Source organism: Festucalex cinctus, chromosome 7 (assembly GCF_051991245.1).
Source record: "Festucalex cinctus isolate MCC-2025b chromosome 7, RoL_Fcin_1.0, whole genome shotgun sequence".
NCBI lineage: Eukaryota > Metazoa > Chordata > Actinopteri > Syngnathiformes > Syngnathidae > Festucalex > Festucalex cinctus.
Genome location: NC_135417.1, coordinates 4209281 through 4232712, shown reverse-complemented (window position 1 = coordinate 4232712; position 23432 = coordinate 4209281). Strand labels below are relative to the sequence as shown.

Genomic DNA, 23432 nt, shown 5'->3' with positions numbered 1-23432 from the left:
AAAACACACATACAAATGCTCAGTAGGCTGGCTTCAAGAACAGAACAGTATGTGGTCCCCGGGCCATACTTCATCCAGCAGTGGTACTGAATGATTGTAAAAAAATAAAAATAAAATAAAAAAATAAAAAATAAAACAACGTCTTGCGCTAACATCTAAATGTGTTAGCTTGTCAAAACAACTCAAAACATAGAAACACTACATTATCCCCTTCAGATCCGAAACACACCAGAATTTGATTTTAAGACACACCTCTTAATCCCACTGTCACCATGGCAACGGCAGCACCTGCTCTCCTGATTGGGCAGCACACGTTCCACCGGGCTTCAAATGTGACAATTCCTCAGTGTGAATTTGTTCTCTCGTCTGCGTCCTGCACCAAAGGGAGAATTGAATATTGTGTTGCAGTCACATAGTCATCTTTAAAACTCCACCATGGTTGAGCAGTTTGTCGGAACCTGGAAGCTGACTGCCAGCGAGAACTTTGATGAATACATGAAGGCTATTGGTAAGGCTAAACTCCACTTTCGCATTCTTAGACAATGTGGTGCTAACTGCAGTGAATTTTGTTTGGTACAAAGGTGTTGGCTTTGCCACCCGACAGATGGGCAACATGGCTAAACCCAACCTTGTGTTCAGCGTGGACGATGCAGGCCTCATCACAATGAGGTCCGAGAGCACTTTCAAGACCAAAGAAATCAAATTCAAGCTCAACGAGGAATTTGACGAGAACACTGCAGATGACCGAAACACCAAGGTGGGACTTCATGCATGCATTTTCTTCAGATTGCAAATTTTGCATGCAATAAAAGCAAATGCTGTCTGCAGACCATCATCACGTTTGAGAATGGCAAACTAGTGCAGAAGCAGACGTGGGATGGCAAGTCTACAACACTGGAACGAGAGATTCAGGATGGCAAACTGACGGCTGTAAGTTGTTGAAGGCTTTCAAAAAAAAAAAAGGTCACTATATCAAGAGACAATGTTTTTGTGCAACTTTTAACTCTTATGTGAATCCTGTCTCTGCAGAAATGCATCATGGGTGATGTTCTTGCAATGAGGACCTATGAGAAAGAAGCTTAGACTTGGAAGTAGTTTTTACTTCCATCAATTAATGTATGTTGAACTACAATGAACAATTGCAAAAAAAAAAAAAAGTTTACAATAAAATCTAAAGAACTGTTTGTTTCTAAACAAACTTCAATTTCTTTTTGAATGTGTTTTGTGTGTATATCTATCCCAAAACTTTTAAAACGAGTAGTAAATTTGCAACAGTCGTGTCAGCAAATAACAGACTAATTCTTTGACCATGTGAGTAGTCTTAAGAATTAGACTCTTAAGGCTTCTTTTGTGCCTAACAGGAATTTGGGTTGACCAACTGAACAGGATATTGTGACTGTGTGCCAATTTTAAGACTTCAGACTATTAGTGGATTTTTGTGTTCACCAAGTCACATTTGGTCGCTCTGAAGCCTTATACTAAACCCCCCACCCCTTGACAATGGTCTTTTGTTCAAGCAAGGACACAATTCTTAATAACAGTGTAGAGGTCAAAGCTATGACCCTTCACTTGCTTGGCCTCTTGTCTTCAGATGCACAGACTGGAAGTAAAGCAAGTGCGCGTGTCCTAATTAAGCCTCTTTGGGGCAGTGGGCTCTTGGTGCGCCAGACTTGATGACTGGCGAACATAATGGCCTCTTTAAATACGTTTGAGTCAATCTTGGCTAACATTTCAAAATCAATCTTGAATATTTTTAGTTTTTAAGCATGTGGGGGACTGTTATGATTCAAGGGGTGGGCTAAGTGTGGTCCACTGTAATCTGTTCTACTGAGCATTTACATTATGTATTTGATTTGGTGATAGGTTTTAAATTTAGTTTTCATCAATTGGTACATTTTCCAAAGAACATTTTTTTTGTATTAAAATGACAAATTATGGATACATTAATTGTATGTTTTACACTTTTTTTTATTTTTTAAACTTCGTCTATGAATGCCAAGTCATTTATAGTTTTCAAAAGGTGACTAAACTTTCCAAGTTTTCATTTTAATGCGTTGGACAATTTGGCCTGTACCATTTTTCTTTTGAAGGGGGGAATTGTCTGAAGGATTTATTTTTTATTTTTTTAAACTAACATTGTCTTAACTCGACATGTGTTTAAAAAAAAATAAATAAAAATCGTTTAAAAGTTAAAAACATCGAATTTACTACTAAGTCAAATTTAAAACCCCTCCCCTCAAGACTCATGCTATTTCCGGAATGACGTAAACATTGCGTCACCTCATCCAACATGGCGGAAACGGAAAACACAAACATGGACTCCGATAAGAGTAAAGCTCCTAATGCGCTTAAACGTCGCGTCGGAGACGACCTACAGAGAAAACGCAAGACCAAAGACGAGAAAGATGTACCTGAAAATTGCACCACCGCGGAGTATTGCGAGAAGTTACAGGCGTGGATGTGCCAGTACTCCACCGGCTATGTGACTTGGCAGAGCTGGTTGGCGGCGTCAGCAGCCATGTCCTACCCGTGTGTTTTGCAGTCGGCCAGCGGAACGTCGACGGCGCGTCTCGATCCCAACGCTCAGTACTTCGGTGTCCCGTTGTCGCCCAATGTGGCCGCCTACGGCTCCCCGAGTAGCCGAGGAGGTGAAGCCGCGGGCGGTGCTGCAGTGCACACTCATCCGCAGCAGCTGCCACAGGAGAATGGAAACGCACGGAGGCCAGGTAAATAGGAGAAAATAAATGCATGCAATGCAAGTTTTTTTGCAATAGTGTTTATTACCCGCTAATTTCTGCATGTACTGTTTGACCATGCACTCTTCTAATCCATTCTCCAGGTCGAGAGTACACAATCCCGTCACCTCTCCAAAGACTCCTGGCTGAAATTGTGGACTTCTTCATCTTGTTTTTCATCAAAGCGACCATTATCATCAGTATTATGCACCTGAGTGGAATCAAGTAAGTTCATGCAGTGGCAAAGATGGTCCTTGAGGTTTGTCATATAAAACAGCATCTCTTGCTTTTCTTTCTTTTAGAGACGTGTCCAAGTTTGCAATGCATTTTATCATAGACGATATAGATGAGGAAACGTCGATGGAGGAATTGCAGAAAATGATGCTGGTTGCGCTCGTGTATCCAATATTAGTGTGCTTCTATGAGGTAACGAGTCATGATTGTTGACACAGTACAGGCAATGTAATTTTCAAATTTGAATTGTCATACAAGCTTGCCATGTCCCTGCAGATTGTTTGTATTTGGGGAGCTGGAGGAGCCACCCCGGGAAAATTCCTGATTGGACTCCGAGTTGTGACATGTGACACATCGGTTCTGGTTCAGCCCAACCGGGTCCTCGTGGTGCCGGCAACTGATGTTTCTCTGTCTGCGTGAGTGGAACCATTTTATTATCTGTGAAAACGGGAAGTCAATAACACACAAAAAAACTGCTATGTGTCATTTAAGTTATGCAAAAGCTATAAGTAGCTTTCTTTTTTTGCATAAGCTATGTATGGCATTTAAGTTGAGCAAAAGCTGTGAGTAGCTTTTTTTTTTTTTGCACAAGCTATGTGGAATTTAAGTTATGCAAAAGCTATGAGTAGCTTTTTTGCACAAGCTAAGTATTTGACATTTAAGTTGAGCAACAGCTATGAGTAGCTTTTTGGCACAAGCTATGTATGACATTTATGTTGAGCAAAAGCTATGAGTACGGTACCTTTTTTTTTTTTTTTTTGCACAAGCTATGTGTTTTTTTGTTTTTTGCATAAGCTATGAATGGCATTTAAGTTGAGCAAAAGCTATGTATGTTTAATTTACGTTAAAACTAATTCAAAATCAGTGTATGTTATTGTCTGAACATTTTGCACAATATTTATTTTTGAATAAATCAAACCTTGTTTAAATGTTTACACTGCAGCACACACTAAAAGTTAAAGTGTGAAATTTAATTTTGCTGCATGTTTTGAATGGGGGGAAAAATAGTGCCATCTGGTGGACAAATTTGAAAGTCCTCAAATAAAGTCACCACCTATTTTAGGACCATGTGTAGTAATAGATGCTGTCCTTTATGTTTGTAATTACTTCTAAGTAATTTAAACTCTATCCTACTATGATCCTGAAGCATTTTGATGTAATTTGTAACTCATCTTACATTACCATTTAAAAAAAAAAAAAAAAAAAGAACCAATTGTGACAGATTTGATTTCACATTGTCCGTCTCTTTCTAACGATGCATCTTTCCATCTTTCCTGTCAGATCAACGGTGCGAGCCCTGAGCAAGAACTTCTCAATCGCGTTCTTCTTCCCAGCTTTCGTCACACTTCTGTTCTTCCAGCACAACAGGACTGTTTACGACATGGTCGCCGGCACCATTGTTGTCAAGCGCTCCAGGGTCAGATGACCCCAGACGAGCATCATCATCATCATCATCACCGCCGCCTGCGTCAAGTGTTTGAAGCTAAATCTGCGCAGAACTTATTTCTGGTCAGTGTGCACCAGGGCTTCATAACGAGGGTCTTATGGAAGGATGCGCCACAGCCTGCGCTCGGTTTGTGTCTGACCAATCGGCTGCATGCGTCTCTGTGCCAAGTTCATGTCTTTTTTTTTTTTTTTTTTTTTTTTTTTTTTTATATGGGGGGTATGACATCTCTTTTCATAAATACATGATTTGACTTTTTTTGTTTTTAATTCTATTTTAGGTCGGGGTGACTGTTCATTCACTCACTATTTAAGTTACGAATTCATGTATTTATAACATGATAGCATCAGTATCTACCTGTGAAATAATTTGAAACACTGGGTCTTTGGGTTTGGCTCATCGTTTCAGGTGCTTAAGGGCTTTTATTTTTCAAAGGTTTATTCAGTGTTTTAAAGCTTGAACTCTTCCTCAATTTGGCTCATCGTGGTAATTTTATGTAATTAGAAAAATGTGTGGTTGATTGAATTGGACTACAGCAAAACTGCTAAGGTCATACATGCTATGTTCCAGAATGCAAGTGAACCTTTGAATGTTTTTAAAATGCAAAAACAGCGAGTCTTTAATGTCAAAGTGAAACTAATTCACATCAGATTTTTATAAGCATTCTTAAAAAAAGAAGTGAAGTTAAAGGAAAAAATAATGCACTCCCTTTATGTGATAATATGGCAATGCCGTCTGACAGCTTTAAATTTGAATCTGCTTGTTGTACATTAAGTGATTTTACGTTTTCTCACGATCCTGTTGAGGCTGCTCGTTTAAGTGTTGCAACAAGAAAAACATGATGCTCACAGAACGGCGCACTCATGAGGAACAACGAGGTCATGGCAGAAGTGACTTTTTGAGAAATATTTTTCCTTTCATGTCCTAAATTGCATGACCTCGGGGACATTTGACTTTACAGGTTTCAACGTAAAGCCCACCAGTCTTTTTGTATAAAAAAATAATCACAACAATTTTTTCATGAGAGCAGTCTCAAACAAGCAGTGTTGTGTTGACCACTAAGTGCATGATTAACATTTTGTCAAACGTCTCTAATTCATCAGCTCGGCAGATACAAGGGATTATCACAAATGTCGTTTAACTTAAACCTGATTTTCAATCATAATTGTCTCCTATTATGGCTATAACTTAAACAGTTTTGTGCAGTTGGTTGACTTGTTTTTATGAAAAAAGTATTTGCTGTTTTTTTCCCCTTTTGCCTGTTCGTACAAAAATGCTATTAATTCTCATAAAGTAAAAGATTAATTCAGAGCAAATAAAGCTTTACAATTCGGAAAGTAAGAAAATGTGCTTGCATCCTTTGGGTGTAAAAAAAAATAATTGCTCTTTATTTTGTTTTGTTTAATTAAATGTTTCGAGGATGGTCGGAAGTCGGACTTTTCCGAATTCAAACCAGGAAGTGTGTACGGGAACGCCCCCTTGAACTTGAAAATTACATTTGCGAAGTCAGAAAAAAAGGACCCCGACTTCACCGATGGACAAGTGACGTCACTCTACAATGGTTTCCCATGGTAAAACACAATTTGCTTGAGTATAAAACTAGATAGCTTTCTTCATTCATCGATATTCGACATAACTTCATTTAATGCAAAGTACGTGACAGTATGCCGCTATCTACCTGCATGAAATTATACGGTGAACTACTGAACTGTATGGAATGCTTATGAAATAAGATAAAAACAACAAATGAAGCAAAATTACGAGAAGGTAAAAAAAATAAAAATAAATTACCACTATCCGCCATTTTGATTGTTTACTTTCGCCTCTAACGCTTTTAGGTTGGAACTGGGAAAAACCAACTCGGATGTTTCTGATTTTCGACCGTCCTCGAATGCAGCAGTAACTTGCAAACTTTTCAGCCTTTTGCAATTACATTATTGAGCACAAACCAAATTTAATATCGAAAAATACGTCCAACTTCTAACGTGATAAGCTTTACCTACCAAATGCAGACTTTTAGAATATTTGTTGACATCTTTATGAATTTGGCTCCCCCTAGTGTACGCTCACTCGTCATTCATACGCTTCAAAATCTGCCGCTTCAAAACACAGTCACTAAGTATGATGCATGCAGTACTGTACAATTGCAATAACAGACGTTAATTGATACCTCTTCAACATCGCTATCTTTAACAGACATAATTTTTGATAAAACTCTTTTATATAAAATAACTACAGTGGGCTGACAACGTCCCATGTCGAAATCTATTTGTGGCCCCCATCTTGAGTGAGAATCTGCAGGAGGAAGATTTTTGAGAACTCATTGCTTCAATTTATGACAGACCTTTGTGTTAAACTACGCCAATGCACAATAAATCTGACCATGGGTTAGGCAAGCACCATTAGCTACTGTACACCAATAATTCATGCAAACTGCTGTGAGAATCAACCTTGTATTTGTAAATTAGAGTCATAACTTCATAATAGTTATACCAACAGTAGCTGGATGAATCCACAGAGCAATAGATGGCTGGAGTAATTGAAATCCATCACCAAAGGTGTCATTGAAGTTGACATGTGATACATAAATATAAAGCACTGTGTCATTGTCTTTGCTTCCAAAGCAGAATTGATATCCGCCATGTACCTACCGTACTTTTCCAATATGGCGCCTGGCCAACCTATTATGAATGAACTCATTTCTAGGCTGGTGAATAAATAAGCGTTACCATGACATGAATAAAGCACATTTTCAGAGGCACACCGAGCTCCGCCGCTGTTACAAAAATAGACACGAGGCAAAGCAGAAAACTCACGATGAGTGATGCACAATCATGAAGTTCCCATGCGAGCGTGGGTATTAAATAACCTTTTGGTTAGCCTGCTTTTAGTTCTCTGTATTTAGTATTGTGTTGATTTTTACCAAAACAGTTGTCTTGACAACCATGGAGGACTGATTTGGAGTACTTCCTGTCTCCCTTTGATGACACTGTTGCTTGGTCTGATTTTCATTTGCTGAAAAGAAATTATTGTGTAAACAAGGAAAATATGCTTGACATTTGTTAACCATTTTAATCCCAGTGAGGAGGATAAGTGGTTCAGAAAATGGATGGATGTGTTACATTATTTTCATCGTCCTAATCATCGATTTGAAATGTACACTTAAATATATCTATCTACAGTAGATTGAGTGTTTAAATTTCAATTGTATTCAGTGCTGCCCTCTGCTGTTGTAATGCGGTAGTGATGCTGCTGCAATAAGTAAGTAAGAAAGTGAGTAAGTAAGTAAGCTTCATTTGTATAACGTGAGGAGGTGGAGTGGGCAGGCTTTCACTGGGGTCACTGAGGTCATTTAAGTGATGGTTGGTTCCTTATATGAACACAGGCATCCAGATCACGTGACACACCATGTAAATCAATGTTACATACATGTTTGAATGTAGCTTTGCTTTTATCCGAAGTGGGAGTTGCCTGGGCTGTTCACATGGCCGATAATTTACACCCTGAGCTCCATTTGGCATTTTCCAGATACTTTTGGCTCCCTGCGATTCTGTTTCTCCACCCCCACAAATCACTCCCGCCCGGCGCTGCCTAAACTATGTTGTGGAGACGTGCGTAAGCAGTGACTTTCTATTTTGAGCTGAATGAAAAGCAGTCTTGGCACTTGGACTCAGCCAAGAAGAAACCTGTTTTGTTCGGAGGATTTTCGCTTTCAGCATCTACACAAGAAACTAATTGCGTTTCATTGTCACCCATGTTGGAAAAGACGTCTGACTGTCAAATATTCCAAAAACAAACCTGAGGTTGCCAAGCCAACGACTGTTTAAAATTCCTTATTAGGTCATTGCAGCCATTTTCTGCAGGATCCCTTTTAAAATACAGTCGCAGTCACCGTCTACGTTGTTTTAATGTCATCCGAAACATACTCCTATTCAAAATATTAGGACTCTCAACTGCGCTTTGAGCAATTTAGTTTGAAAAACATCCAGAGCCTAAAATAACAAAATGTTTCCAAACTTCTTTCCGGATATAAAGCGATAAACATCCTCCAATACAATGAAGAGCCAGTACCATTTCCTGGAATGTAGAAACGAAGTTCCCCGGGCTTTTAAAGTGTTTCAAATAAATTGAAATGCCTTTTTTACAACTTGTTTTCAGCATTAAAAGCAGCAGTATCATTTGCACACGTTAAAAACAACAGTGAGGAATCACGAACAAACGAACTAATTTTTAACTAAGCCAAATGACTTTGGGTGTAGTTAGCTTAGATGTCGCTATGTATCAGTTGTTTGTGATTGTGAATGTAACAGAATGTAATATTTTATATTTAGCTCACTTTACATTCAAGGAACTATATGTGAATGTCCCGTACATGATTATATATCATTTTACTACGTGTTAAAGTTCATACAAGAAGTGTACACACGTCAAATTAGTAATGCTAGTATTGGCGCTAATGCTAACACAAGCTGTCCTGACGTGTCCTGTCTGGTTCACCATTATCATAGACCAAAATAGGTCATCTAAGGACACCACTGCAGTGATATGGATGGCCATTTTCTAATCTTATATACTATTACAACCTTTGTAGAAGGCGTTTATGTCAAATTAATGTTGTTACGTTAATTCGTAGCACTAATATCTGTGCCCATCTCCTCACCCTGAGGCACAATAGAGAAAAAGGACAAGATGTAATATTTTCAAACAGCTCAAATGAGGTCATCCTCCATGTGGATTGCTGATTTTCTTCTGTGGCCATTAACTAATTCACAAGCTCTCAATAGGCTCTTTCAGCGTGTCATGCTCCCCGCCATTGAGCCGCGCGGCCACGTTGCTAGCCGTCTTTCTTAATGTGGGCCGGAGACTGTGGAGCGGCCTTGTTGCCATGGCAGCAAGCACTTTCACATTCTCCCCGCATAGCGTTGGAGCGTTCGTGTTGCTACTTCCGAACCGGTGCCCAGTCACAGCCGGAGGAAGGTCTGCTCTCAGACAGGACCTCGCCAGGGTGGTTTTACCTCCCACTCTGCTAACACATGCTCCCATAACGCCAACACCCACTCACTATTCTCCATTCTCTATTTTACTAATGCAAAGGATTTCCCCAGGGTGCCCCCCCTCCCACATCACCGCCTCCTCTGACAGGATAGAATAGAACAGAGTATAGTGTAGCAGTTCTATTGTTGCATGTTAAAGAATTATGTAATTGTTTTGAAAGACACTGTTGAAATTTGGCCTCACTATTCCTCTGGGATAGTTATTTGTAAGATAACGGCCTTGTTACCTATCTTACATGGATATTTTTTTTCTAAGCTATATTATTTCTATTTCTTGAATAATGTTAGTCTAAAATAATGAGATCACAGTGTCACTGAATAAGCTAGCTTGACTTGATTAAAGTAACAGTGTGTAGAATTATCTGACATCCAGTGGTGATATAATAGAATGCACCGACCTATGTTTGAAGCGCGTGCAATTTGAAGCATGCGCATCACGATGCCTCAGAGAGACCACAAGCCTACCACTAATTACTATATTTGCTAAATTTGTCTCCTTTGGGTGTCCGTAGCAGTAAGATGGTAGCAAAACATGTCAGCCTTCTGTCAGGTGAGGAGAGATCAGTGTAATATAATTAGTGATTACTATACCTAGGAATAGATTATATAAAAGATCATTTTTTTGCATATTTAAATTAAGAGTTGGTTTTTAAAATAAACACTGGAAAATCCTAAATTTCTACACATTGTCCATTTAAGTTTATATATGTAATGCTGGCATTTAAAAATACTGTTGAGATTAATAATCATGTCCAAATACTCGCAGTTCCAATGCTGTGGATTCACCTTTTCATGTTTTTTTTTATATCGTTTTCACCCCCAATATTTTAAAATATTTAATAATAATAATAATAATAATAATAATAATAATAATAATTTTGTTTTCTTTGAGTTTTTTTGTGGAAAATGCACATTTTAGTTTAGCTGTTTTTTGTTGTTGTTTTGTTTTGTTTTTACCCTCAGTGCTTTTTAAAGGCTGTCAGTTATATGCGTATTGTCACTATTTGCAAACCAGCATGATCCTCATCCCTTTCTTCTTTAACTTATAGGCTATTATATGTTTAATACATAAAATACAATATGCAGTAATTTTAGTTATAAAAAAAATGAGCAAGAGAGCATGCATCCATTTTCTACAGGGTTTTTCTGATTCGGGTCACTGCACCCTGGACTGGTCAACAGTAGTCATGCGCTGATTACTCTTTTGACGGTATGCCCCAGTTTTAAAATGTTAGTTTCAAAACCGCTGAAACTTTCTATCACTAGTGCTAACTTTTTTTTCCTCCCTTCCCCATTCGAGTTATTATTATGAAACCTACAAGTTATAATGAATTTTAGGAATCAAAAACCAAACTCAATGTGTATTTACTGCAAATTAATGGAACTATTGCTGTTCAGGAATGCTTCATTTTTAAAACAAAGTCCTTTTCTTTGTTTATGTTTACCATCCTCGAAAAAATATTGCCAGAAAAGAAATATAACACAAATTCTGAGCAACATCCGAAAGGTTTTGTTTATTGATTTACATATTCTTAATGACAATGCCAATAATATTAAGTCATCCATTTATCCACTTTATATTCTTCAGGTGAGCTAGAGCACTAATTTCAGACCTGAATCTCAGAACTGTGAGATAGATATGCTAGCTACTCGCACAAAATGCTGCCCCAGTCATGACATTTCTTTTCCGCGCTAATAATTCATTCCAGTGTTCTGAAAGTAAACAAACTCAACTGAAGCCGGCGCTTACGTCATACTCCGCAACAGATCAGCAGGCCTTCTGTCATTTGCCATGTTATGCTGTAATGCAACAAGTGAGCTCAGAAGCCACATTTACGCCCACCTGAGTTTGCTGACCTAATGAATATTCATCATTAGCACATCGACCTCATTAAACCAGCAGTTGTTGCTCTTGGCTGTTTGCATCATGCTTTCTGTGTGTGGATCAGTGATACATGTCTGGACATGTCCGCCACACTTATAGGAGGATCTCACAGCAACGGGTGCTGGTGAAGAAACAGAGAAGCCAGAGGCCAGTGATGACACTTGGATTCCATTCATTGTGGACACCTCCACCTTTTCAAGGTAACCTGTCGGCACTTCAGGCTTGGATATATTTGTTGTGTTAAAAGCTCTTTCCAAAGATAAATTGGAAGTTTGAGAGTGGAAAAGGGCACAATCTTGCAGCATATATCGTGCTCAAGTGGGAAGCCACTGGAGGTTTTTGTGCAGTGTGTTGCTGTAGGCGACTTGTGTTATTGTGCACGCGGGAGTGTGTAGTGTGAGATACTATGTGGGTGTTCAATAATGCAGGATTGTAAACATGAAGCAGTACAGTGACGTCTTGAAGTAATACCTTTTTTTTGTGTAAATACAAAACTCTATTGCTATTATTTTGTTTGTTTTGACATGATTGTACTACACTTGCAGCACATGCTAATCTTCATCCAACCGCTGCAAATAGGCGACGGAAGCCGGACTCGTGCTGAAGAAATTCATAAATGCAAACGATAGTGGAAAAATCTTAAATCAAAGTGACAGATTTGAGAGTTCTGCCTTCATTCACACTCAAACGCAGTGCGGCGCAACTTTACGCATCGTAGCATTCTTTGCTAGAACTCCCATTTGAAAGCTTGTTTTAGCCTGCTTGACTGGTTCAACAATTTAAGGAGGGAAAGCCTGCTCTCTGCGCATGTGTTTCGCTTTTTCTTGGACTCGCTAATGATATTATAAAAAAAAGGAACAGCATCAACAAGGGCGTTAAGAGAAGAACATGAGAAGAGACACAGTGAACTCACGTTCAAAAGCAGCAGCATGCATGAAAATGAAGCGTTTTTTAATTGTTATTAAATCGTACTAATGACTTTTTAATGCTTATGTGACAACGAAGAAAACTAAAGCTAAAATTGAAACAACATTTTTGTTCACAAAATGAAATAAAAATGTCATTTTTTTTTCAAAAGTACATTTTAAATTTATAAAACTAATTAAAACATATTATAATTATTGACAAATGACCTTTGCCAAATAACATTATATACATGAGCTTTCATGGTTTATTTTAAATGTTTTTATTTGGTATTATAGCATAACTATAATACAAAAATGATTGATTTTAGTGTGTATAATAAAGTTGGGAAATGGTAAATTGGCCCTTGCGACTATTGATTTTTCTTCATGTGGCCCCTAAATGCAAAATGTTTGGACACCCCTTGGACTAGACAGTCAAAGTTTGAATGTACGTTGACATTACTTTGGGTTGTTTTGGGAAAGCCCAAAATAAAAATAAAAAAAAAAATAAAAAATCACATCTTTGGTCATCCAAAGTAGACATCGGAACCCTTTCCATAATAGCCAAAAGTCCTCGCAGGATATTTATTAAGTGTACGATTTTGTTGAACGCCCCTTCCCCCCTCTCCCCAGCGTGCCGTCAATTTGGAGGGGCCACCCTGCATGTGGCGCCTGCAGAGGAGCAGATAGCAGTCTGTTGGCACTAGAGTGCCCGTCTGCAGCCTGGCGCTCTCTCGCTGCCCTGTGCCCAGCAAGGGAAAGTGGACCGAAGAGGGCCAAGTGGCTGGGTGTGGGGGGAAAATATCTCCGGGGGCAAAAGGCAGAGGAGAACTAGTTGTTGGTTACTCTGAGTCATTTTCCAGCTGACGAGAAGCTCAGTCATTGGCAGGCAGATTAGATGGAGATTTGCCTGGAGAGTGGAAATGCATATGAAAATGAACAAGGGCAGAGAATTAACTCTTTGACTGCCAAAAACGTTTAATCACGATTAATAAAATTACAATGTATGCCGCCATAAACGTTAAATGACGTCAACTACATTTTTTGTATTTTATTTTATTTATTTTTTAATCAATGGGCACTGCAACATCTAAGTGCAGCGCTGCCTGGTCAATGGGTTGTGGAATCAAAAACACTAACTAACTATGGCCACCAGATGGCAGCATTGTATCTCTTCAATGGGCTGCCCGTGGATCAAATTACAATGAAAGATGACGAAGTCTGATGAAATATGACGTTTTCAAGGATGACGTGAATGATAACGTTTTGATAACGTGTGGCAGTAAAAGAGTTAAAGGGGCTTTTGCTGACACACTCCACAATTTAATCCTCTGTCAGTTTTGCGCGCGTGCATATGCGCCAGAGTCTTCGCATGAATATGCCCATGTGAATCGTTCTTTATATTCATGCACATCCATGACTGTCTATGCAAACCCCTCCGAGTTTGCCTCCCTCCTTCGTCCCTCCGTCTGTTGCTCACTGCCACCCTCCCTCCCTTGTGTGAGCGTAGTCGTCTGGGCTCGGAGCCAAGTAGTGTTTTTTTTTTTTTTTTTGAATGAATACCTGATGGCTGATGGGGCTGGCGGAGGGGGAGGAGCCGTGTCAGTTGGAGTACTGAGGGAGAGAGGCAGGGAGAAAGAGGGGAGAGAGGCAGCCAGGCAGAGAGAGAGAGAGAGAGAGGGAGCTGGCGGTCTGGTGGCCTTGCATAACACACGTTGGAGAAGCCTCGCACGCAAGACCTGGTGTGGGCTTTTGCACAGGAAAGGGGGGGCCGGCGGAGGGGGGAGACCTCCTCTGCCATCAGGCCGATTGCAGGGGCAACGGAGGGGCAACTCCTAAACAGGGTCCTCTCTGCTTCTGCTGCACAAAGGACGCCGCGAGGGAAGCACGTCTCCAGGATTCACTCAGGAGGAATCGTTGCACATGTTCTGCAAGCGGTGGCTGTGGAAGGACTGGTGAGCTATTCTTAGTACTCGAACCAGCAGAAGAGGGGGGTGGGAGGAGGAGACTTGTCTCTTTGCCTTTTGATTTGTGGCATCGTAGTATTTTCTGTCCCGCTACTATAACACTACTGTCATGCTACAAAAGAAAAACAGGGAGGTGTTCAACCGGTTCAGATGTGGAGCTCTGGGAAGGGGAGGGGGGGGGGGGCTGCATGTCAGCACGCCCGAGTGTGTGTTCTGTGTGTGTCCGGCACTGATGCAGAACTCTGGAGTAATTTGTGGAGACAAAACAGCCTGAGCCCTCAGCCCCAGTGCCTGTTCTTTGGCTGTAGCCAAGCACACGGCCCGGTCCGCCTCTTAAAGGGACACATACACGTTGGACAGGACAGTAAAATGGCTCTTTTGGGTTTAAAAAAACAAAACAAACAAACAACCCAGACTGTATTGTATTGGTGGTGGTGGGATTAAGGCAAGCTTCTATTTATACGCAGAGAATCCCGCATGCATGCCTTTCTCGGTAATTCCCCCCCGCAGTTTCATGCATGCTCAGATTGATAATGATGATGTTTTTGTTTTCTAAATATAGCCACTGCTGCACAGGGCTGTGAATCTGTGTCTGGTCTAGCAGGTGAGATATGAATATAAGCATTAGTGATTACACGAATGTCAGTCCAGGGTCATTTTATTGTGGCTACATTATCAAGCCTTCCTGCTGCAGAGATGTTATTGCTATGAAGCCGAGGATCAATGCGAGCGCGGGGTTGGCGGGGTGGGAGTGGGGTACCGCTGCGTAAGAGAGGACGTGTATCTGCCTTTCACCTGGAGACACAACGGTTGCGTACGAGCGTGGTTGTGTGTGGGTTTTTGTCAGGGACTATCACTCCCATCGCACCATATGAAAATGCCGTCTGCCCCTCCGCCCCTCCTTATCTGATGTCATCCCTTCATCATACTCGTCTTGGCAGAGTGTCCACGCCGTGTTCACTCGTTGTGACATTCGCGTCTTGGAAGCGCGCCTTTGTTCTCCATAGCACAGGGGGCATGCGTTTTCTAGTCGCCGATCTAATAATAGGCCGGAAGATCAAGAGATGATGTTGACGTGTGACCATGTGCACAGTGAGTGATGGCGGGGGAAGACGCCTTCCGATTTGATGTCAAATTAGGTAATCTTTAGTCGCGCTGAGATGATGATGTCATTCCAGGTGATGCTGCGCGGCGGGTAGTGTGAGTGAGTGCGGTGACATCGCAAGGCGGGGGCTGATGCTGCAGGCGCTGCTCAATGTGGGTCAGGAGGAGCTGCGCTGTCGTTCTCACCCCATTCTCTCTCCCTCTTCCCCCATTCCGAATCCTTTCCCGCTCTATCCATCATCCTACATTGCCGTTTTTCCTCTCCTCCCCCTCAGTCTTTGTTATATCTGGTGGCTGTATGAGGCTTTATGATCACATACATTGCTCGGAGTTTTGTGTAACCTGTAATCTCGAGATAGGCTCATCCAAACAGAAACCGACCAAGGTCCACTTGTGATTGCTCTATATTTTAGGTAGGCCACTTGTGTTTGTCTAGTGTGGTGAACTTCCTATGTATGCTCATTTAATTGTAATGTTATGCATGCATGTGAGTGTGTGTCATGCACTCAATCTCTGCGGTGCCTCCAGCTAGTGAGCAACCTAGCTGTGTCTTGCTCATTGACCCAAAGATAAGCCTGCATAAAAGAACAGAACATCTAGGAAAGTACAGTTGAAACAAGTGGAAAGTCATCCAATGGGAATTCTGCTTTGAAAATTCAATCATCATAGTAAACAAATGAACAAGGTCAACTCGTGTGTTTACTGTGTGCAGCTATAGAATATGTTGATTTGTCCCTGCAGTCAAATATTGACCATTTGCCTTGTTGATATCCATACTGTCTTGACTAAAGTATGACGCTCAGGGATGCAACTTTGTAACAAAATTCATCAGTGATAAAACCCCTCAATTAAATTTCAACTTGTTTTGTTCTGCCTCTGAAATGCACCCAACTGACCGAGTCGAGTAAACGTTTATATTTACAGTTGCACTGACTCAACTGAAGGCCCTGGCGAGTAGAAAAAAGAAACGTTCCAAGAGAAATGCACACTCCACAGGAGCATGGATGTTCTGAGGCAAACTGTTGCCAGGGAAACCCCAATCTCTGGAAATAATATTATACTGCTTTCTCTCATGGAAATCATTGTTGGAGTCTGGGATTTGTTGTCTGTAAATTTGTGAATGGATGTTTAAAAACGACTGTCGAAGAAGTATGCAAATAATAACATGCTCCCGAGCAATAACGTCAACCTGCTATATCAAGGGTAGTTTTAGTTTCGTGGTAACTATTTATACTACACCTAGTGGCTAAAAACAGGCAGAACACCGTGACAGACATGAAAGCAGGCACACTTTTGAAGTTGATCAGTGGATGTCTGCCTTTTAAGTACTGGCACTCCACTGTAAGAACCACTTGAGAAACACATGATTGTAATAACTGTTACATACATATGTCTTCAAAGGCCCATTTTCAATAGAAAAGCAAAGGAATGAGTGTTGCATAACCAAAATATTTTTATACAATGCTGATGGGTGTGAACCCAATAGTAGACAGAGACAGTTGAGCAATGCAAGTACAAAATGCACCCTGGACTTTACTGTTTGCAGCTTCAAATGATGTATTGCAACCATTTAGAACTTTTCAAACGCATGTTTAGTAAAGATAAGCTGTGTTTACTGAGCTGGCCTTGCATGGCTAGTGATCAGGGCAAATTGATAATCTCTGGAACCAAACCATGTATACACAAAATGAACTTACCCATTGCGTTTGTCTCTCTGTCATTAGATTCCCGCCAACATTGTGGAAGAAGTTCACCCATTAGAGATGATTCCCCATGAAGTTTATGGAGCTCATTTTATGAGCTGTAGCGATTCCACCCTGTCTGGATTGAGACCTGGAGCTGTATGATAGTGACCACCAGCAGATCCATTGCACCCTGGCAAAGAGACAAGACATTAACACTGAGTGAGAGAGATTCTGAAGACAATAGAAGTGCTAACGAGAGATATTTAAAACCGATCTGACACAATGAAATCCAATCAGGAGCGAAGTAATGGATGCCTGCCGCCTAAAAAGCGAGAAATTCTGGCGCTGGAGCAGAGGCCAGTGGCAGTGGCTACGTCAACTCCTCCAGTGGTCCATCACAATCCTGCTCCCCACACTGAGAACCTAGCATGGCTGGCAAGCGTAGCCAGTGAACGATGTAGGTTCAGAGACTCAGACAGCCCAAGATGTCCTATCCCATCTACTTCCGCCTCTTCTCCTCCCGCTAATCCAACATCAGCAGCCACTCTATCAGCAGTGCCGCTGGCCTCGCTACCTGCGGTTTATCCTACAGCCATTCCTCAGCCCACAGGAACGATCCAGTTTGCTCAGCTTGGTCCGAATGTTCAGTTCATAAGCTCCGGGCCCTATGCCGGTTACATCTCCTCTCATGTAGTTCCCGCCAATACCAGCCCTATGGGACAGCGCCCTCACCTGGATGGTTACACCACTGCCCTGATCTCGCCTGGCGCCAAAGGAGAACAGCAGTTCCAAATTGGCCTCTCTCCCACAGAGCTTGCACCCGTCTCCCTTCCAAGCTCTCCACAAGTCACCAGCCAGTACATCCATCTTGATAGCAGAACACCTTTGACTGTCAGTGGAGCCGGTGTCTCCACACCTGGAGCCCACCTTCAGCTCCACCCTCATACTGCTGTGCTCCCTCAAACGCTCACCCTCGCACCCTCCCAGCTGGTAGTTCAGTATGCGGATGGTTCTGCCGGAAAGAAACCAGACGTGCATGCCAAAGGTGTGCTTAACGGGGAGCTAGAAGTGGTCAAACAGATGAAAGCGCCCAGCCAACCAGCAAATCATCATCAGCAGGTTCAGAGCTATGAGGCCCGACACATTCTCGTGCCTGCAGACTATGGCCAGAACCCATCAGGACTTCAGACCTCCTTAGTACTTGTGGCCCAGCCAAACCATAGCGCTGATCAGGAACATGGTTCAAATAAGATTTCCTTAGTTCAGACTGAGAAGGGAGGCATCTGTTTAGGGAAACCTATATCGAGATCATCATCCTTCTCCTCCCTCTCATCAGGAGAGGTGATGAAGTCTGTCACACCCCATACAGTCATTCAGACGACTCTACCCCCGGATGAGCTGCCAGCCAGTCTTTATTCTTCCACACAAGCACCCATCATTGGCTATATCACCAGTGGCAACCAGCATGCAGTCAGCTACCATGCGGCACTGCCACAGCACCTGGTCATTCCAAGTGGTCAGTCCCTGCTCATCCCAGTCAGCAGTGCGAATAACGGCACAGAAATGGAGACCAGCCGCGCTGTCAGCTCCCTGACGGCGACCACGACGCCTCAAATATCCACCGCCATGCCTCATGCCTATCTTGCCACTGCCCTCTCCAAATGTGAGCCTTTAGGGTCAGATGGAAATCACGTTGCTCCCACAGTGGCTCCGGCTCCTGCTCCCCCATCCTTGCCTTCCAACCCAGTCCCTGCAGTGGTGGCAGCTCCCTCCCCAGCCCCAGCTCCAGTCACTGTTCCCGTCAATGCTCCCGTCCCTGCTTCCATCCAAGCTTCTCCCACCATCTCCTCTCCCTCCTCCCCCGTGGCTCTCCCGCCTTTCTTTATGCGAGGCTCAATCATCCAGCTTGCTGATGGGGAGTTGAAGCGTGTGGAGGATCTCAAAACAGAGGATTTCATCCAGAGTGCGGAGATCAGCAGCGAGCTGAAGATTGACTCCAGCACTGTTGAGCGAATCGATAGTGGCCAGAGTCCTAATGCTGTGGTCATACAGTTTTCTGTGGGGGAGCTAAAAGCCCAGGTGAGAAACATATTCCATGCATGGTCTATCACTACTATCTATATTGAATGCCACTTTATAGAATATTCAGTGGTCCCACTGGTAGAATAAAAATGGTTGAAAACAAACTCGTAATATATTAATAGGCAGTGAACATCATCAGTATATTGTTTCTATGAGATAAGAACATTTAGGAAATGTATCCGTACAGACATGTTTAATAGGAAAGCTCTGATATATGCTTGCTCTTTAAGTAAGTAAAACAGAAAAGGAAAGTAACATTTATGTTCTACAGACCCAAGCACAAAGTCCTATTGTTGTATACCCCCTCGTAAATATCCTCTGCAAAATATTAAAGTTTAGGAGAATGCTTCAGGTACACATATGTGTTTCTGCAGGTGTGCGTGGAGGTGTTGGTGGAATATCCCTTCTTCGTATTTGGACAGGGTTGGTCCTCATGCTGTCCTGACCGGACCACGCAGCTCTTTGAGTTGTCCTGCGCTAAGCTGTGCGTAGGTGATGTTTGCGTGTCGCTGACCCTTCGGGGTCTAAGGCATGGCTCCCTAACAGACAGCCAGGCTTTGGGGGCTAGACTGAAGACCACAAGACTCTCTGACCCCGGCAACATTACAGATCCCGCTGTTAGCAACAGTCCAAGGCCAAACACAACAAGCATTAACAGCGGTATTCTTATGAAGACTTCTGGTGTCGAAAGGATAGCTGGATCCATGTCAGGTCGGCAGTTACTAACCGAAATGGAACTAAATCCTGGATCAGTGGAGGGGTTCTGTGGAGGAGAATCTGTGTTGGCAATGTCTGGAACTGCAGGTAAAAGACAGGGATCAGAGAATATAGATATGCCCACGCTCTGCAAAATACAGTCCAGATATCCAGACAGAACCACTGTTCGCAAGAGACGATGGTCCGCTCCGGAGCGGGACCAGACTGAAAGGGTGGAGGGGGAGCCGCCGTTGACTCTGCTCAAACCCTCCATCATCTCTCAGGAGGTGAAAATCAGCATAGAGGGCCACTCGAGCAGTGGCAGAGAAAAATGCTTGATCAAACTATAGAGTATCGAGGGAAGAAATGTGTTTATACTGTGTTTATCTACTCTGTGTTCTCTCTATTCAGACTACTATAACTTAGCAGAGTTTACACAGTATCACCATTTTTATTTCTGCCACAGGCTCAGACACCTTCAACAAAGTACAGTGTGTGGTCGCACACACTGTGCAATCAGTGCAATCAAGCTGTAAGCAAAAATGAGTGCAGTGTGAATGTTGAGCTTGAGTGTTGGTAAGACACCTTTTAAGTGTGTCATCGATCATGAGCTGGATCTCTGTTGTCACATCGTCCACAGCCATCACATTCTGGACTTACAAACATGAACAAGCACAGAACAGATGTTCATGTGCAGAAGGCGAGCCATCAGATTTTGTGTTTCTTTAGCTGGAGTGACGTTATGAGTGCTTGTACATTTAAGAGTCAAAGATCAACCATTGTGTGATTTCATGATGATATTAATTTGGCAATAATCATGGCAGAAATCTTTGCCACCTCACACATCTGTTTTTTTTTTCTTTTCCCAATGACTATCATCCATTCTTCTTTCACGGAGTGTATGTGCTGCCGCAGATTCTGTGTATGTGACTGTGTGTTTGTCAACAGTAAGGCACATAAGGTGCACAGGGGTCAGGTATGAATGTAAACCACCGTTTTTTGTCCTCAATACTGACTTACGAAGTCATGGATGTGTTGTTTGCTGCACCTTCAAGGAGCACAATGCTCGACAATTTGATACTTGCAACAAGTATCAAACAATTTGACATTTGCAACATGTGTGACAGCAGTCACATAATCACACATTCCTGTAGTAGCTCCAATCGAAAGAAAGAAGGCAGGCCCAGGAGAAGATGTTTTCAGAACCTGTTCTAGGAAAACAATAACAAATACTACCAATTGGAGCATAATCATAGCAGCAATGCACACTCTAAAAAAGTATATTATGTACCTTTAAGGGTACTATAGCTTGTAAAACAGGGTGGTACCTCAAAGAGTACATGCTTGGAACCATTGACGCTTGACATTTACAACTTGGGAGTACACCAATACCTTTACCTTGGAGTCCATTAGCCTGACTGAGTATAGTAGGGTTGAGTTCTCGAGTGGCATTAATGGATTCCCACTGCACCCCTATTTCTGAAACAGTGTAGATCCAAACTGCAATATGAACAGAAGCTGGCAAGCCAACAGCAAACAATTGCCTTATTACGCATCCAGCAGACAAGAAGAAACCTCAGCCTCCATATGGAGTCAAGCAGAAGCCTGATCAAATTCACTCTCCCTTTTAGCCCTGTTTCGGTTTCCTGAGGGAAATACAGTACAGCTAGTAAGTGATCCTCTTGCTCACTATCAGCTTCCAGCTCCCTTTGCAGGCTCACTACCCCGGGCATCTAGTGCCGCAGTTCCACTGCATAGTATGTGCTCAACTCTGATGTACTCTTCCTAGCTAAGGATGGTTGATTTTTGACTTCAAAATAGTACTCTGGGAAACGGTGAAGAGCAAAACCTCATTGAACACGCCAATCTGAATTCCTTAACAATAGAGAAGAATGAGGTTCTTGGAAGGCAAGAGGTGGACAACATCAAGATGGCTATGATGACAGAGAATTCCTACGTGAGTGCATGAAGGCGTTGCAGAGAAGGCTGGGAAAGTGTGTCACCTGGGGGATTCCTTCTTTTTTTTTTTTTTTTTTTTTTTTTTTTTTTTTTTTTTTTTTTTTTTTTGTGTGTGTGTGTATGTGTGCGTGCGTTTGCGTGCGTGCGTTTGCGTGCGTGCGTGCGTTTGCGTGTGTGCGTTTGCGTGCGTTTGCGTGCGTGCGTGCAAATACGTATAAATTTATACTCATTCATTCACCTAAAACCTTATAAATATCCCATTACCCTTCGCCTTAACCAGGTACTTCAGAATCTTGCCAGAGTCGTGAGATTTAAATGGTCAGGAGACCAGAGAAAAGGTCAGAAAAAAAAGAAATAAAGAGAAAAGAAAGGTAAATCAAAGTGACATCCAGCACCGACCAAACACTTCCTGCCTTCCCCATGATTACAAAATCAAAGTCTTACGCCAACCCCGGAAGCCTCTAAATTCCAGCAAATTTAGCGAGATCTCAAGAGCCCAGAGGAAAAACTAAAGAGAGGAAGGAGGGAAGGATCGATAAGGCAGAGTGAGATCAATAGAAGCCAGTACATCCAATCCATCAAAGTGAAGTCCAGCACCAACAAGACCCCTCCTGCGTGGTTACAAAACCGGAGTCTTATGCCAACCCCAGAAACCTCATACTTCTAATAAATTAAGATCTCAAGTGACCAGAGGAAAAACTAAAGAGAGGAAGGAGGGAAGGATAGATAAAGAAAAGTGAGAACCACAGACACCAGCACCAACTGATTCAAGGGGCTGTGGGAGGGAGAGGGTACTTCTGTTGAGTTTCAGTAGATGCTGGTGCGACGGATCTGGCATGCATAAGGACCACCACCAAAGAGAGAAGCCGTCAACCGCGGTCCAGCAAAGCGAGCACCCCCCCCCCCCCCACCCCCACCCCCCCCGGAATCCCCAGGCCGCGGCAGCACCAAGGCCACCCCCAAGCCACCCGAGCGGACACCGGTCAGCGAGCCGACCCAGATACCCGGAACACCCCCGCCCCAGCCCCGGCCCACACCCCCGAGCCCAAGGCCGCAGAACGAGGCCCAGCGGGCCCCCACAGCGCCCCACCGGTCCCCAGCCCCCATCCCCCCACGACCCCCCCGCACCCCACCCAAACCCGCCATCCACCACGACCCAGGCCCCACCACCCCCGACCCCCAAACCCCCGAACACACCCCGACCCCCAGCACCCAACCCCCCACCCACCCATACCTCCACCCCCCCCCAAACAAGCCGCCCCCCCCCCGACGGCCGCCACCCCCCCCCCCGCGAACCCGGCCCCCCGCGAGAACCCCCCACCCCCCCCCGGAAACCGGCACCGGGCAGCAGCGCAGAGAGGGAAGAATCTTGGCTATGATGACAGAGAATTCCTACGTGAGTGCATGAAGGCGTTGCAGAGAAGGCTGGGAAAGTGTGTCACCTGGGGGATTCCTTCTAAGGGGAAAACTTGTACTTTGTAGTTGGCTTTGAAATACATCCTTTGTGACACCAGTCCTGGAACTTTGCTGACATTATGCGTACGTAGCTAAAGCCCTGCAATTGGGTAAGCTAACCTTCGCACACATGTAGCCATATAAGCTAAGCGACAAGGAGGTACTGTGCAGTGGAAAAAAGGCACAATGCTCTGTGGGTTTATCAGGTACAGTGGGCCCTAGTCAGT

The 23432-nt window shown here is 42.9% G+C and overlaps 3 protein-coding genes across 4 annotated transcripts; all 3 read left to right on the top strand.

The window, feature by feature from the left end:
- Positions 1 to 328: 328 nt before the first annotated feature.
- Positions 329 to 1208, top strand: fabp4b (fatty acid binding protein 4b). The gene is made up of 4 exons (XM_077527006.1): positions 329 to 508; positions 582 to 757; positions 829 to 930; positions 1030 to 1208. Exons 1-4 carry the CDS (start codon positions 436 to 438, stop codon positions 1081 to 1083), a joined length of 405 nt encoding a protein of 134 aa, XP_077383132.1. The 5' UTR covers positions 329 to 435; the 3' UTR covers positions 1084 to 1208.
- Positions 1209 to 2242: 1034 nt separating this feature from the next.
- LOC144022303 (protein FAM8A1-like) lies at positions 2243 to 4626 on the top strand. Its single transcript, XM_077527005.1, has 5 exons — positions 2243 to 2726; positions 2840 to 2960; positions 3038 to 3161; positions 3246 to 3385; positions 4251 to 4626. The coding sequence occupies exons 1-5, from the start codon at positions 2291 to 2293 to the stop codon at positions 4393 to 4395; spliced, it is 966 nt and encodes a 321-aa protein (XP_077383131.1). The 5' UTR covers positions 2243 to 2290; the 3' UTR covers positions 4396 to 4626.
- Positions 4627 to 13894: 9268 nt separating this feature from the next.
- LOC144022465 (ataxin-1-like) lies at positions 13895 to 21804 on the top strand. Of its 2 annotated transcripts, XM_077527292.1 has the most exons (4): positions 15269 to 15316; positions 15403 to 15481; positions 17053 to 19092; positions 19470 to 21804. In XM_077527292.1, exons 3-4 carry the CDS (start codon positions 17296 to 17298, stop codon positions 20139 to 20141), a joined length of 2469 nt encoding a protein of 822 aa, XP_077383418.1. In that variant the 5' UTR covers positions 15269 to 15316; positions 15403 to 15481; positions 17053 to 17295; the 3' UTR covers positions 20142 to 21804. The 2 variants fall into 2 exon arrangements, with proteins under 2 accessions (XP_077383417.1, XP_077383418.1); XM_077527291.1 differs by lacking the exons at positions 15269 to 15316; positions 15403 to 15481 and adding an exon at positions 13895 to 14212.
- The last annotated feature ends 1628 nt before the right edge of the window (positions 21805 to 23432 follow it).